General features: G+C 45.7%; 4 protein-coding genes across 9 annotated transcripts in view; all 4 read right to left on the reverse strand.

Annotated features, from left to right (window-relative positions):
• The window catches only part of PXK (PX domain containing serine/threonine kinase like), a 34,543-nt gene extending 32,197 nt beyond the window's left edge, over positions 1-2,346 (reverse strand). For 5 of the 6 annotated variants that reach the window (XM_066326523.1, XM_066326522.1, XM_066326524.1 and 2 more), the window contains exon 1: positions 2,181-2,345. In XM_066326523.1, the coding sequence (XP_066182620.1) occupies positions 2,181-2,282 (102 nt within the window). In that variant the 5' untranslated portion in view covers positions 2,283-2,345. Of the gene's footprint in view, positions 1-2,180 lie in introns of all 6 variants that reach the window. The other variant, XM_066326525.1, reaches the window with a different exon arrangement.
• A 3,133-nt stretch (positions 2,347-5,479) lies between these two features.
• HTD2 (hydroxyacyl-thioester dehydratase type 2) lies at positions 5,480-6,127 on the reverse strand. The gene has a single exon (XM_066326537.1). The coding sequence runs from the start codon at positions 6,050-6,052 to the stop codon at positions 5,525-5,527; it is 528 nt and encodes a 175-aa protein (XP_066182634.1). The 5' UTR covers positions 6,053-6,127; the 3' UTR covers positions 5,480-5,524.
• On the reverse strand, positions 6,046-8,614 carry RPP14 (ribonuclease P/MRP subunit p14). The gene is made up of 5 exons (XM_066326538.1): positions 8,524-8,614; positions 8,334-8,418; positions 7,461-7,537; positions 6,766-6,844; positions 6,046-6,131 (listed from the first exon to the last, which is right to left on the reverse strand). Exons 1-5 carry the CDS (start codon positions 8,592-8,594, stop codon positions 6,075-6,077), a joined length of 369 nt encoding a protein of 122 aa, XP_066182635.1. The 5' UTR covers positions 8,595-8,614; the 3' UTR covers positions 6,046-6,074.
• A 1,358-nt stretch (positions 8,615-9,972) lies between these two features.
• The window catches only part of PRKAR2A (protein kinase cAMP-dependent type II regulatory subunit alpha), a 60,387-nt gene continuing 54,410 nt past the window's right edge, over positions 9,973-15,949 (reverse strand). Inside the window, exons 9-11 of the mRNA XM_066326539.1 lie at positions 15,498-15,563; positions 14,644-14,782; positions 9,973-14,134 (exon numbers count right to left, since the gene is read on the reverse strand). Of these exons, the coding sequence (XP_066182636.1) occupies positions 14,001-14,134; positions 14,644-14,782; positions 15,498-15,563 (339 nt within the window). The 3' untranslated portion in view covers positions 9,973-14,000. The remainder of the gene's footprint in view (positions 14,135-14,643; positions 14,783-15,497; positions 15,564-15,949) is intronic.

Genomic DNA, 15,949 nt, shown 5'->3' on the forward strand with positions numbered 1-15,949 from the left:
AATGACAATCTGCTTCCTTCTAACTATAATTTAACAAAGTAAAATACAGTCTTCAGGCCCTGCAAAAACACTTCAACCCTTATTTCTTAGCATGGCTTCATTTACACACCTCTTCAGAGACAAGGATTTATTTCTCCAGCTTATTTTGAATCAGGAAAGTTCAAATCAGGGACAGCATCACCCACCAATAAACAAACTATTCAGACACCAGAAACACAAGATGAAGTATCCAAAATGACAGAATCGTCCACTTACATCAAATAAGAAACCAAGTCTCTTTTAATGGCTTCCTGTATTTTGTTATCCCACACTGGCTCTATATAAACCATCTGTGCTACACACACTTCAAGCCATCTTTCAGCTATCAACAGGGCTTCTGCAATAAAACAAACAATTACTAATAGACGTATCTTAGAGACAGATTTTAAATCGAAAGGCATGGTGCTCCAGCGTTCTGTTATTAAGAAAAGATCAGAAGGAAACAGTAGAGAACTCTTCTGCAAACCTGTTAGTAATAGAACACAGAAATGAAAGATGAGGGAGGGCAACGTTTGCTATCAGACCCCCTCAGACAAGATGACACAAGAAAAGTCTGGATTGAAAAAGCTCTTCCAAGTGATCATTCTGAAAGAATTTTGTGACCTTTTTCTTTTCTAACCAGAATCATGCAAACCAAAGCAAAGAACACAAAACACTATTGTCATTTGCAGTAACAAAAAAAGTATAATGAGGAAATAAGTTACCAATGAAACTTAATCTGGTTTACTAACTGGGGAGTATTAGGAGTTACACAACTTCTCACGGGACTTGGCACTCCCATTCTTCAGCTACTGAAACAGGTAAAAAGAATCACACTTGCCAGGAAATAAACCTCTTCAGTCTTACTTATAAGAAGAGGAGTTGCAACAATTGAGAGCCACAGCCTGTTAGATTCACAAGACCTTCTACACAATTTCTCATAGATAACTTCTGTTCAAAGAAAGACTGGAACATTAACAAACGTGAGTTCCTCAGACAAAAAATAAACCATTTCTTAGGCATGAATTATTTATATGAAGAGTATTTAATAAGACAATCTGGAAACCAGTTGTAAACCCCATGGTGAATCTACAGTTACTGTCATTCAGCTTAAGGGTATGCAACAGATACAAGGAACCAGGAAGCGACCCACAATGCAGGAATCAGAGCTGTGTAAGGGATGGAAGGAAACCCTCTCTCCATTTAAACAAGCTTCCCACTGGAGTACCTGCTGCTGAGGTACCTCTGGCCTCCTCTCCAGCATCCCTGCCCTCAGCTAAAGCAGGGATCAGAAACGACAGCCAGCTCTCTGATTCACACTACTGCTTGGTCATACCATAATGAAATCCGGCTTTTAAAGCGGAAAATAACTGCAAACAGGACATTAAAGAATTTGGATTATTACTGCATGCTCGAAGACAGTTCTTACGGAGGCACTGTGCATATGTCCTGGGCATGCCAAAAGCATTAATCTGTGACACCCAAGTCACGGCAGGGCTCGTTCTGCCGACTGCCGCGGCTCCCCGCAGCAGAGCAGAGCGCTGGGGCCGGGGCTGCGGGGTCCCTGCAGCTTCGCAGCCTCCGCTCAGCCACACGGCAGGACCCGGAGGCAAACGCAGCCCATTCACGTGTAACTTCATCACAGCCACTGAAACGCGGCAGCCAGAGCCCATCTCTGCTCCAAAGGCTGCAACACCCCGAGGAAAGCAGGAATTACAGCAACTCAGAGGGCCTCGCTGGGAGCGAAGGCGAACCCCGCAGCGGCCGCCCCCGCAGACCCCCGGCGGTCCCTGCCGGGGGGTGCTGCCGGCTGTCCCCGGCAACCCCGCGGGCACGGAGGGGGCGAAGGAGCCGAACACCCTCCGCTCCAGGCGGCGGCGGCACCGCCGCACCCCACCGGGGGCTCCGGGGCGCTGCAACCCGCGCTGCGAGGTCGCCGCCTCCCGCACCGCTTCCCCTCGCCCCCAGCCCACCCCGCAGCGCCCCGGCGCAGCCCCCGCCAGCCCCGGCCCCGCTGCCGCGGGCTCGGCTCGGGCCCCCGCCCAGCCCCGCTCCCGCCGTGCCCCGGCCGGCCCCGAGCACCCCCGTTACCGGCTCCCTCCATTCCCTCCCCCGCCCCGGCCGCTCCCGCCTGCCCCCGCGGCCCGGCCTGCCCCGCTCACCGTGTGCGAGTGCAGGCTCTGGCTCGCCTCGATCTGCGCTGTCAGCGGCACCGTGTCGTCCAGCAGCACCTTGCCGGCCGGCGGCTTCTCCATGAAGGCCATATCGGAGCTGGGAGCGGAGAACCGGCGCCGCCAGCCCGCTTCCCGGGGCAGCTCCCGGCGCGGCCGCCGCTGTCAACACGGCAGCGCCGCCGCGGGGCCTTAGCGCCGCCGCCCGCCGCTGCCGCCGCCCGCCGCCAGGGGGCGCCGCGCCCGCCGCGCCGCGCGGGTTCCGCCCCGGGAGAGCGGGACACGGAGGGATGGGGACACGGAGGGATGGGGACACGGAGGGATGGGGACACGGAGAGATGGGGGGGACACGGCCGGGATGGGGGACACGGAGGGATGGGGGGGACACGGAGGGATGGGGGAACTGGGAGAGATAGGGGGGACACGGAGGGATGGGGGACACAGAGAGATAGGGGGGAGACGGCCGGGATTGGGGGACAGGGAGGGACTGGGAGAGATGGGGGACACGGCCGGGATGGGGGACACGAGCAGTCTCGTCTGCGGGGCAATAACGGGGAAAGGGGCTGGAGGGGAGGCCGTGAGTGCAGGCGAGTCGCCCCGCCGCCCAGGTCTTCCGTGCCTGCGGCTCCCGGTGGCACCAACAGCGGCAATAGCGGCTGCAGCCCAGGGGGGATCAGCCCGATGACATTGCTGGTCCTCCCAGAGAGACCGGGAAAATTATAAGGGCTGGTGCACTTGCTGCTCTTTACCTTTTGGGGTGTTTTGTGTTAATAAAATAATCAGAATATCCCATATACTTTACTCAAGTTCTAGAATTTAGGGTTTGGAGTTGATATTTGGCAGGGGTTTGGGTTTTTGTTTGGTTGTTTTTCAAAACACAGATATAAAGTTGTTAACAATTGAGTTCCTCAATGACTTTAACTGGAGCAGCATAAAAAACTTTCTATTTGAATATTACTTAGCGCTTGAAGTTGGACACCTATCTGCATTTCCTCTTTTTACACCACACATAGGAATTACTCTCACTTGTAAAACTGCAGAGCTGGAGTCTGTTGTACACCTGGAGCAGGTGTCATGAACAGCCCCATATCTCTCTCTAGCAGCTCCATGAGGAGAGGAAAATGGGCTGTGTTGCTGTGGTTCAGCAGCAAGGCTGGAACAGCAACCCCAACTCCCCAAACTACTACTCCTGCAGTGACCAGGAAGTCAGACACAGATCTGATTCATTTTGTCCATAGGCCTTAACAAGACAACTCCTCACCTGGCGAGGCAGCAGCAGCCCCCTTGTTCCCACCAGAACAAGGAGCAGGATAAGGAGGGGGCCTGCTTTGATGCTTTGTCCAGCAAAAGCCAGTGACAGGCAGTGACCCAAGGCAGAAGGAAAGGAAACGGGAAGTGAAATAGCTCCTACAGACCAGAGGTAAGGAAACCTCTTTCTAATTATTGCTTCCTGGTTGCAAACAGCCCAAACTGCAAGCTTTGGAAAGAGAAGGCATGGAATCAAACACCTGAAACATTAACTCTCCCTCTGCTCCAGTGACTAACATGTGGGGTTGGAGTGCAGCACATTCAGGCAGTGCAGCCGTTTTACCAGCAGCTTTCATCAACAGATGAAAGCAACAGAAACCTTCTTTCACCTCGGTTGAGGAGAAACTCTTTTCACAGCAGACAACTTCTGAAGTTATTTGCACTCAAGGAAAGTTTCAAATGCATTTCTGCTGCAGAGAAGATGGGGGATAATAGATGCTTTTCCAGAAAGTTAATATAAGCCACCAACAGGAGGCCTTGCTCCTGATGGCCTCAATCATTCCTAAAAAATGTTCCTTAGGGTATAATAATCTTATGCCAGTACTAAAATAATTTAACACAGATTATTTACTAATGAGTTTGCCAGAAGTCTACTCTACCAAGGTACTTTCAATGGACAAAGGGAAATCCATGTTCACACACTCAAGCAAGGAGAGAGAAGCTGTATAGTACTCAAATCATCTGCCTTGCTTTTCTTGCCCTCAGGAGTACAAGTACAGTAAGTACAACTTGTGACAGTGTATTTTTTAAAAGCCTCCTTCCCTCTCTTTATGGGAAGCAAGTGTCAAAAGAAACACCAGCTGGAGCTGCCATGCAGATTACAACACATCTTGCAGTACCTGTGTGTCAGTGCCTCCACTTGTGTTCCACTTTTAAACAGCACCATCCCCTCCCCGGTGCTTGTTGGCAATACAGCTGCTTTGTACAGAAGGAACAAGTTTTAACTGAACTTTGCTGGTGTGGACTGCAATTTTACCACAAAGAACAGCCTCAGTGTGAGCCCCACCAGTCCAGACTTCCCACTGCGGCAGGACAATGACTGTTGGGAAAGATGGGACAGGAAGGGCTTATGGATATGATTGTCTGGTAAGAAATACTAGAGATATAAAATCTGTGAGTGAAATAGAAATGAAGGCCAGCTTTGAGATGTAGGCATGGGAGGCAGGAAGACGGTGATTAGCTGGAGATAGGTTGAAGGACAGAAAACAAAAGGACCCAAGAATGCAGTCTGTCTCCACCCTGCCAAGGCATCAAGGAAAAAGTAGATAAGAAGAGTAGTCTTTAGAGTTTAGAATATAGGATGATATGGTAATTTAGTAGTTCTCATAGGCTGCATGCAAAGTTTGTAGGTCTTGTATCTTGTGCCGGTTGGTCACTGTAAATTAGAATATTCAACACAAAAGGAGATATAATGTGTTGTAACAAGGTCCTCGCTCTCTTACTCTCTTATGTCTTCACCTCTTCTCTTCTTGCCCCTTTTTCCTCTCTTGTCTCTTCGCCCCTTCTCTTGCCCACTCTCTCCCTCTACTTCTTCTACCTCCCTCTCTCCTCCTGCCCTGACCCCGGCACTCTTCTTACCTCTCTTACCTCATACCGCCCCCCCTCTCTCTCCCTCTCTCTTTAAAGGCTTCGCTTCAGCTGAGGCTGGTGGCTGAAAATAGGCCCTCTTTACCCACGACCCTTGCAATAAAACCACGTGTTTCTAGAATATCTCAGGTCTGCCGAGTACCTTGTCCCTGCCCTCCACAGATGTCCCTACAAATGACTTGTCTAAATGTGCCACGGCCTCACAGCAATTGCCTAGTTCTGTTGGTTTCACCTTGGCAGTGAAACCCATCACAGTGAAGAAAGTAAAAGCTCTAATTTAAATGCAGTTCCAGTCAGGTTGTTTGTGCACTTCCAGATATTTTGAAAGGTTTCTGTTGCAGATTTCCTGGTTTAAGTGATGTCACATAAAAAAAAGTGAGTCAAAACCAAGTGTACATTGGTTCTGCCCTTTATACTGAAGTTGTACATGATGAACAGCTCTAACTCTCTGGCACCATGACTTTCACCATCCCTTCCATAACAGTCTTGCCTCTTTCTCTGACCTGACATGATACAGAAATGTGTGCAATAGAACCCTTCAGTCGTTTCACTTCCGCTGCAGCTGTGACTTCTTCACCAACATACAAAGGAGCTGGAAAACGAATCTCCTGGGAAAGAAATATACATCCTTGACCAGGCATTTTGGTACCCAGAACTGCAGAAATAAGTCCATTGATTAGAACTCCATGGACAACAGTTCTCCCAAACCTAGACTTTTTTGCAAACTCTTCATTTAAATGCAAAGGATTTGTGTCGCCGGTTAAAGAAGAAAAAGTAACTACATCATTCTGTGTAAAAGCCTTGCTAAGTTCAGCTTTGTCTCCAACTTTTATGTGTAAGTTCTGGAATATGGGATGTCCAAGCAGTGAGTTGATAAACGTTGGCTTTGTCAAGGCTCTTTGTTGGAAAATCCCTCCAGAAATCCCACGCCTGAAGGGCTGCAACATCTCCAGGAACTTCTCCTGCATGCAGCCGAACCAACAGCTGCATTCAGTCCAAGACTAATTCTCTACTGTTGCCAGACAACGCAAGTAGAAACGGAGATGTCTAATTTGGAGAAAGAAAAAAACAAACAAGAACTGAGCAACTAAAAAAACCCACTATCAAATGCTCTTAAAGTTGAAAATACTTCAATTTTCCATTTACATGATAGATTAAAAACTTAGAGCTATGCCTAAGCAGACTTTTGTCTAGCTATGGTTTCAGAAACAAAGAATTCTCAGAACTCATTTTATTAAGCAGCATCCTCAGGGAAAAAATAAGTTCTGGATGTGCATGTTCATCTATGCATTGTTAAACAAGGCCAGTTGACAGTAACCATTAGAAAGGCAGGAAGTGAGGTAGAGAAAATAAAACCTGGACCAAGATGTGGGTTATGAATAACACTTGCCAGAAATTATTTTCTTGCAGATGTATTCATGACATCAGGACTTGTTACTGGACTGAAATCATAAAGTAATGAGACAGGCACTACTGTCACATTGTACAAGACTCATTTTAAGATGAGAGCTGCTCAAACACGGGCCCACACATCCGCACTGAAAAGCACTTCATTCCCAAACCAAGGCATTTTTGCATCCAGGCCATCTTTCTATGGAAAGGCAGCAGGCCTAGGTAGTCTGCCAAGCTTAGAGCCACAGCTGACATCTGAGGGAAGCCACCCAGCCCCACAGGGCTTTACCTGCAGCACCCGAAAGGCACACCTCCTGTTCTGGTAGAAACCCAGCAAGGTTAGAGCACTCCACAGCTTGACAAAGCCACTAAATAAAAAGAAAACAAAATATATTAATCAAATTTGGGGGTTTCTGTTTTCCTGCAGCATAGACATCTCAAATAGGAAACAAAGAGTAACAAAGAGCCCTTAATAGTTTCACAGCAGGTAATTTCATTAGAGTTCTAGTAGCAAAACTGTATCTTGAAGGATTATTGCAGTGACTGCAGTCTCTTGTCTTTGACACAGAGATATGTACTGCAACCTCAAGTTCACTTTACCAGCACTGTTCTTGTTCTCTCTTTGTGCATTTAAGCTTGTTCTTCACCTAAATCACCTGCAGCTGTCGTCACCTAAATCACCTGCAGCTGTCGTCACCATTTACAGTAACTGTTCTCATCTTTACTACAAAAAAAAATTTACAAATCACTACCTCAGTAATGCTTACTTCTGGTCTTAAAACCATTAAAACCATTCTAGTTTAAAGCAGGAATAATGTACTGATGCACAAAGTTACCAAGACTCAGTAATTATCTTCTGCATGCTGTATGCAAATATCTGCAAGTTAGGCTTAATTCTTCAAAAGCCATTCTTTGTTTAAGAGTTTTATTTTTTTACAAAAAGAAACTTTCATTGCATGGAAGCACATACTGACTGTACCTTACCTGCTAATTACTCTTAATATGGCAGACAGAGTTTTTTCCTCATATGTTAAGACATCAACAGGCAAAGCTGCTCCAACCTATGTAAAACAATGTTATTTAGTATCACCCTATGCTCTTATCATGATTTACAAGCAACTGATTTCACCCCCAGCATGTTACATCATTAAAGGTGTTATAGTTATGCTCAAATCTCACACAAATGCTTCAGCTACAACATCACTGGATTTCAAACAACATCCTTCTTCTCAGAGTTCTTTCGAAGGCACTTGTATTTCCACATTACAGCTGGAGAAACACCAGACCAAGAGGTGATGTGACCTGCTTAAAGTCAGCCAGCAATAGAGTAAACAGAGCAAAAACAGTACTGTGGACTTTCCCATCCACAAAGCTGTTCCCTTCGCTTTCAAAAGGCTGTCTTTTTAAAGCCTCTCTACAGCAAAAGCATCAATATCACAAATCCTAAAAACAAGTATCAAAGAACTCTTTGAGCCTGAAGGGACCTTACAGAGTTCATCCAGTTCCAGCCCCGCTGCCACGGCCAAAGATCCCTTCCACTAGACCAGACTGCTCCAAGCCCGGTCCGACCTGACCCTGAGCACTGCCGGAATGGCAGAAGCCATTGACACCGAACCGCACCGCTTTACCCGGAGCAGGTCAGACCGGGGCCTGGCGAGCGGCTCACCGGGCACCGGAGGGTCAAACCCGGTACATCTGCCCTGCCCCGCCTGCTCCTTCGGGCCCTCTCGCCCGGAATCTGCAGCCAGAGCGGCTGTCCCAGGAGACAACAGCCCGCTCCCTCAAGGTTCTCCCGGCCCAGCCCGGAGCCGCCAGCCGAGGACAGACCCGGAGTCCCGGTCCCGATGCCGCTCCCACCTCTCCGTGCAGCTCCCTCAGCGCCGTCACCACGAGCTGCTTGAACTGGGCGGCGTTCGGGCGGGCCCCGCCGTCGGGCAGCTCCCTGCGGGAAGGAGAGCGGAGGGGTAAAAAGGGGTGAGGAGGGGTCCGGAGGGGTCAGAAGGGGTCTCTCGGGGGGGACGGGACGGGACGCGGGGGTGCCGCTCACAGGCGCACGCGCAGATAGTGATGCTCGGCCGCGCGCCGCAGCACGCGCCGCTCGAACGCAGCGGCCGCCATTCCCCGGGCCGCGCGCGCCGCCCGCCCCTCCTACGGCGGCCGCGAGGGGACCAGTGTCGCCATGGCAACCGCGCCCGGCACAGGCCCCGCGCCGCCGAGCCCCGGGCCACAACGCCGCCCCGGAGACGGAGGAGAGCGAGAGCAGCGTTTGAGCCTGAGGCGAATATCTGGGAAGCGGCGGGCACTTATAGTGCTTCCAAGTGCTGCACGCAAGCGTTTCGCCTCACTAAAGCAAACGCGGAAGGCTGCACCACAAGCATGCTGCTGGACACCGGCACGCACAGATGCTCCTTCGCTTCTCCTCCAAGCAAATGGGTTGGTCTCGATGCAGTTCCTGGTAAAGGGGCAGCTTGGCACCAGTTGACAAACACTGAGGAGACTTTGCTGCCCTAGCCTCGGTGTTGCAAGGACACAGAGCTGAAACAAATTTGAGAAATGCACAGAACGAGGCTGGCAGCCTGTCTTTGCACTCACCACTCAACAGCTAATTGAGATAAAATAAGATTTTAGTATTTTGTACTTGCTCTAAAGATTGGCATGAAATGTATCCTTACCACAGAAACAGCAGAAAGGATGGAAATATGTTTGCTCTGCTGAAATGATTAAACATTATCCTCAAAAGAACTTCACAGAATCTTCTTTTACCAGGTTTATCCAGGAATTAACATCGACCCCAGCAGGGTGACACTGCAGCAGCCCAATGTACATATGACAGGCTTGAGTCAAGGCCCAGCTCACAGGACACCTTTTGCCTGCACCTTCCCATGGCTCACTCTGTGCAAAGGTCCTGTATTATTCCAGCAGAGCTTCCTCATGCTTGGCACCACAATCCACCTGAACTCTGCTCCTGGGCTGGCTTAAAAATTGGACATAAACTGCCAAACGTTCAGAAATAAAACGTTGGCAAAAGCAAATATAATTTCACACGTGCCAAAGTAATTTTCAGATTGTTAGTTAGGTTAAAGAAAAGGCAGTTTGCCACATGAAGTTCAGTAGCTGCAAATGTAGGCTAACAAGGTATCTTCAGGAATGCTGTGTTTCTCCTGGGAACTGAAAACCTGCAGTTACTGCAGTGCTCAATAAATTAGTTCCATGATAATTTGGCTGACTTACCAGAGCAACCAGTTTCATTGCGACCAACAATACCTACAGAAGTTAGTATTACTTTTAAGATATTAGTAAGATTTCATCACCAAGCAGTAAAACTTGGAGGTCAGGTGCTATATAAGATCTCTGTTACTGCATTAGGGCAAGTGCTGCTCTCCATGAGGCTCTGGCAAGAGGAACTCACTCAGGCATTCCAAGTGTATCCCGGGAGCTGCTGTAAGCCTGGGGGTTGTGGCAGCTGCAGCAAGTCAATAATGAGCACACACAGGACTGTACAGGAAGGCTGGACACAACAGGTCAGTTTTTTATTAACCAAAAGTGAAGCTGAACCCCAGAGTGGTTTAACTTGTTAAAACCATATGTTTATATGGCAGATATTTTTCTTTCATGTTCAACACTACAGTGCAAGAACCAAACTTCGCAGCTGTTCATCCTTTGAGAATCAAGTAGTAAAATGAATGAAAATAAGGGTCCCTCAATGAATTAAAAAAAAAAAAAAAAGAACCCCAAAAAAGCCCCCCCAAAAACATTTAACTCAAAAGAACAGACCAATTTTAAGAACTGTCTTATTAAATTCTCCCAAGTGAAAGACCTTTAAAAGCACTTGGAGCCTTGAGGTAGCAACTTTATGCAGAATTTAATTCCCCTCCTGCCCCACAGAGGAAAATTAGTAGCGCATTAATTAGCTCCAGCCAGCTAAGCTGTGTTGAGTGTCTCCTGTGAGGTGATTTCTCTTGCCTCTTGAAATAGCAGTGTAGTGCTGCAGAGCACCAGGAGGAAATCCACAGGGAAGGCCTCTTGAAATAAAATTTATGGTTTGAAAAAAGTTAAAATGATCAGCAGTGACTGTAACAACAAAAATTATCTGAAGTGAAAAAGCCCAACGTGCTTGTATTTTGGCGAGACTAGTTTACAAATACAAGTCAAGAACGAGAGTCTGCTTTCAGCCAACAGAAAAGGAAGAATGGAAGTGACATTCAAAGGGGTTTCGGGGGTTTTTCGCCCTCTGTGCAAAATTGCACTTTGTTTTTAAAGTTTTAAGTTTTGCACTTGTGTTTCTAAGAAGGGAACACTTCCGCTTTTTTTGTTCTTTTACATTTTCAAACCTGTGCTGTGACATTAGACAGAAATACCAAGTGCCAGGATATTTAACCACTGAAAGTTCCTCTCACTGACTTCACCACAATGACAAGCAGGGAATCACAAACAGATTTGTCTTCCTCTAAGCCTCAAAAACAGGATCCTCTGTGCCCACTTGGCTGCTGAGTTGTTTTATTAAAAACTAAATCTCTCTTTAATGCCAATTTCAGAGACTCAGTAGCAGATTTACTGAACACTGACCAGTAACAAAACTCCTGGGCTTACTCTCTGCAACAACTGCAATGAACAGACTGCAAAGGAACAAGCTGAGATATAGGGATGGGGCAGATGGTCACAAACAGGTGCTGTAGTCACTGCCTGGACTCGGTATCAGCACTCACACATGGCCCAATTTTGCTCACTGCTGGTGCTCTAACCAGATTCCTGGCAATATTGAGTATCTTACTAAAGCTTCTTTCACTACCTTCATGCTCCAAAACTGTACAAACAGGTTGGTTAAACTAGATCAAACTAATCAGGCACATTGCACATTATACTTCTTAAATGGATGAGCCTTCTTAGCAGCTCATTCTATTTCAGCTCAAAGTCAGCTGCCTCTCTACACCACAGAATGATGCTGCACCAACCCTGGATGCAGGATGGCATTGCCCAGTATGCCACTGCTCCAGGCAGCCCAGAGAAAGGTAAAACTTCAAAAGCTTTTTCTTTTTCACGTGGGACCTCAATATTTTGATTTTATATTCTCATATTTTCCTTTGGCTTTTAGAAGCCATTAAATCCTGCCTTCCAGGCAGAAATATCTCAAGAATCTGACATCAGCCTTGCCTGGGTTTCAGTTAAGCTTTGGAACAACTGCCTGTGTTTGCCTGTGCTTGAGGTTTCAGTCCTGTCCTGCAGAGAACCAAAGGCATTAAGAACCAGAATCCATCTGTAAGGCAGCCCAACCTGCCAGGCTCCTCTAGATAAAGGAGAGGATATTCTGCCTGGGAGCAACAAAGGCCAGCTGGTGATTATTCACAGCAAGTTTCTCTTTAGCTCACATGACAATTGAGGCAGCACAGAAACTCAGGCTGGTTCAGATACCAGTTCATGTTTGATACACAGGACAGTCACGAGCTGGCTTCAGAAACTCTTTGTCATGGAGCCTAGAGTATCTTAAAGTTACATCTGCTATCACTGCAAGGAGCTGATGAGTGGTTTTTTTCTTATTTTCTTCTTTTTTTTATGTTGGTTTGGGTTTTGTTTGGTTTTGTAAATTCTGTGATGAAAACAATTTTTCTTTGGTGTTAAACCTTGGAAGCATGAGTGAAAAGTATCTGCTGCTTCTTTGGCTGTAATTTATGACAAAGAAACAGCCCAGGAAAGCAAGTGAAATTCACTGTTCTAAAATACATGCAGTTAGAACAGCCACTAGACATCACGACCAGGACTTTAATAATATGGAAACACCAAGTTCAGTGGTGTCCATTACAAATAATTTGCATTATATAAAAATATGACTGCAATTACAGTAACTGGACAACAGCCATTCAAATTTATCAACTTTCCATCTTACTCATATTGCAGGAAATGGGAGGAGCTCATCCACTATGGGGAAAAAACTGTCCAGAAATCAACTTTTAGAATTGCTGCTAAGCATCTCATGCCTTAGAGAAATGTCCACTGTGATAACTAAAAGCAGGAATTCAAGATTAGCATCCTTCCATTCTTGCTTACATGGCCATGAATAAAAAGAGCAGGTTCTGTTACACTAGTATTCACAATTAAAATTTTATAACCCCATAAAACACCAGTATGTTTTGCATGAGCTGTGGAAGAATGCAAATTCAAAGGGTCACTAAATTTATTACCTTCAAATTCAATGTCTTAATATATATATTCTGTTTGTACACCATAAAAATGTCCTTCTTATGGTCTGATTCTTATTTAGATAATACCCTGATAAAATCTCAGCCATATGCCAATTAAGGTCCTTAAAGCTATAGAAACAGAATCTACCTAATAAATGCTGCAAATTTAACAGGTATTTTAGATAAACATCATTAGCTTAGTTATCACCTAAACCAAAAAGACTCCTCAAACACACCAACTGCGTAGTTGGCAAAGACATTTGCTTTACAAAGTCAAATGTTGCCAACTTTTGAAAAGTTTAGCAAATCAATGTGGTATTTGGAAGCATTCAAGTGTCTAATGAAGTTAAAATACTGTGAAATGTTAGGACTAGGGGAAAGCTCCTGTAAACAAGTACAGAAGTAGTCTTCATTTAAATTACAAAACATTCACCTCCTTAAAAAGCTTTAAAACTAAAACGGACCCAGTCAACAACTGCACCCTGGGAAATGTAGCAGTATAAAGGAACTCTGTAAGCAAGAGAAGGTCATATATTGTGATCTCACCACCATAAAATGTACTCAGTGTCAGGAACAAGGAGCAAATTTGGGGAGATGACAATTATGACACTTTCAGGCCATTTGATCTGAACCACTGCACTTTGTTGGACAGCATAGAGTAAACCAATTTTCTTTGCTGCTCAGAAAACACTTAAAATATGTTTTCTGCATCTGGTTGCTAAGCAGACTCTCCCATGTCCCCAGCTCGATTTACTTGGTTTAAAGACCTCTCTATATTTATCACCTGCTGCTTTCAGCAGGTGGACCAAAGCTTCAGTGCCATCTTATTCACTGGCTCCATTGATACTTTAAACTTCAAACCCAGATGCTAAAATTAAAAGCAAATTTTACATTGTGTAAGCAAAGCATCAGATGAAGGTAATCAGCCCATAAAAGGCTTGTATTCCACAGGCTGCCTCTGCAGAACAGGCAACCTCCCACTACAGAATCTGACGGGACAATTTATCCCAGCAGTAACACCCAGAAGGAAGGAGGTTTCTAAATCTTGCACACTTTGGGTTTCGTATCAGGCACTTGAACTGTTGGACAGACGCCATTCTGAACCAAGTAAGTGAACATAGGGTTAGAATCATCTTTAATCTAGGTCTAATAATGAAGTACCAGCAGCAAAGTGGAGGCAGGGAGGAGTGAGCAATCCATCTGTGCTGAGACTTGTTTATGGTTTCTAAAATGCCCAAAAAAACAGCAGCAGTAACTGTTCCATAGTGTCCGTTGTCCTTGTGAGTTGTGTTGCTGATAGGAGGCTTTTCTGTGTCTTGAACTAAGAAGGCATTGAGGTACCCTGTGCCTAATTTCCTGGATCCATCAGGTCCATGCTAGAGCCAAACATTGCCACCAGTTGCTCTTCGTAATGTGTTATATTCCTCTTCATAATGTCCATGCAGGGTCCAAGCAACCTCTCAAATGCTTGCACATCCATGACTGTAATGGAACAGAGGTGAAAACAAGACTGTTTGTCAAAAAGGACACCAAATATCAATCTGGATTTTGAACTAAGAACACAGACCTTCAGTTAAACCCACTTAGGGCCAAGGTTTCAAAAGAAACCACAGAAACAGAAATCATGTTTCTGATTTCTCTCTGTACTGTTATTTGGATAAACAAGATTAATCAGATACAAACCTGATCTCAAGGACAAATACAGAAGCCAAATATGCCCCACAGTGGTATTAAAGCATGGCCTGAAGGCTATGTGTGACAAACAAGTACAAGCCACACACACAGAAAACAGAAAATCTGCCATGAGGAAGCAGCAGTGCTTCTCCAACTTCCACTTGGAGCTGCACTCGGGCCCATGCTCCTGGCTTCTGGAATCTGACTGCCAGTTACCAAAAGGTTACTGGGTTTTGAATGGCTGCTCACTCAAGAATGGTCCAGGAGACAAGCAAAGAACAGAAAAGTATGACCAGAAACACAGACCATCTGCTTACCTAAACATTTGACCTCCCCAACAGCATAGGCAGAGGCTGCTCTGGGTTTGTTGGTAACAAGTGCAAGCTCTCCAAAATACTGCCCTCTGTGACACCGGGCAATCTCCACTTCTTGATTCGCTTCTTTACACGTCATAGTCTGTCCAAGAGCACAGTTTTCATTATTTGCACACAGCTCTGTCCTTGTACAAGGCTACAGTTAATCCCAGATACTTTACACCTGTGCAACAGCTCCTTGGTTTCAAGGTCTTTAAACTAGCAGCTCCCAAGTCATGGTAGAACACCTCAACACCATGCTCAGTTGCAAGTTTGGTAAGAAAAACATGTGCCAGCCCACAAGTTTTGAGATGGGCAGGTATCTACTGCTACAGCTTTGGGAACTGCTGTTCTGTAGCCTAACAAAGGCTTTATCATGCACCACATGCTGCTCCCCTGCTGCTTCAGACTGTACAGAGATCCATTCAAATGCCAACATCTAGTACACCACTAAAGATAACAGACCCCACATTTTGTAATGAGCAGTCTTCTATAGTAATGTAGAGAAAAATTTCGTCTCCACCCTTAAGGCCAAGGAAAGCGTATCAGTGTGAGGGGATGGGATGGAGCCACATATCAGGTTAGTTTGCAGAGCAGCAGACAGAAGCAAAAGACCTTTGCACTTCAGTAAAATGACTTCTGGCTCCATCAGAACACCTATGAGAGTTTACAACCTACATGACATGAATAATGCTGATCATAAAATAATATATTAAAATAACTCGGGGGGGGGGGGGGGGCTTTTTCCCATCTCTTGTATTAATCAGTCAAATCAGGGATTGATTAATACAAAACCTAATCACTCAATTTGAACTCACCTTGCTTTTAATTAAGATTTTTACTTCTCCGGATTCTACAATGTAAAAACAGTCTGCTTTGTCACCCTGTTAAGAAAAGGTAAAAGAAATTATTTTTTACTTGACTGTGAAAGTATGTATAAATTATATTAATGCATTCACTTTGAACTAGGCCTTCTACAGAAATCTGCTAGAATTGACAAACACTCAGATTCTTAACATTAAAAGGTGACTGGTTGGGTAATACATCAGAGGAGCCCACAGGGAAGGAACTATTAGTGCACATGATTCAGTAAGAGAGCAGGGGGAAAGGAAAACACAAAGGAGATTGGTGATTTATAGCAAAATTACTTAAATGCAGATCTTATGATCCTGATGGAAGTAGGCAATAGTGAAACTAAGCAGAACCTAGAATTTTCAGAAGCAGATTTTAATAAAACAGATTTTAATAAAACAGGGATTTAGCAACTGTG

The sequence above is a fragment of the Sylvia atricapilla genome, chromosome 11, assembly GCF_009819655.1.
Source record: "Sylvia atricapilla isolate bSylAtr1 chromosome 11, bSylAtr1.pri, whole genome shotgun sequence".
Lineage (NCBI taxonomy): Eukaryota > Metazoa > Chordata > Aves > Passeriformes > Sylviidae > Sylvia > Sylvia atricapilla.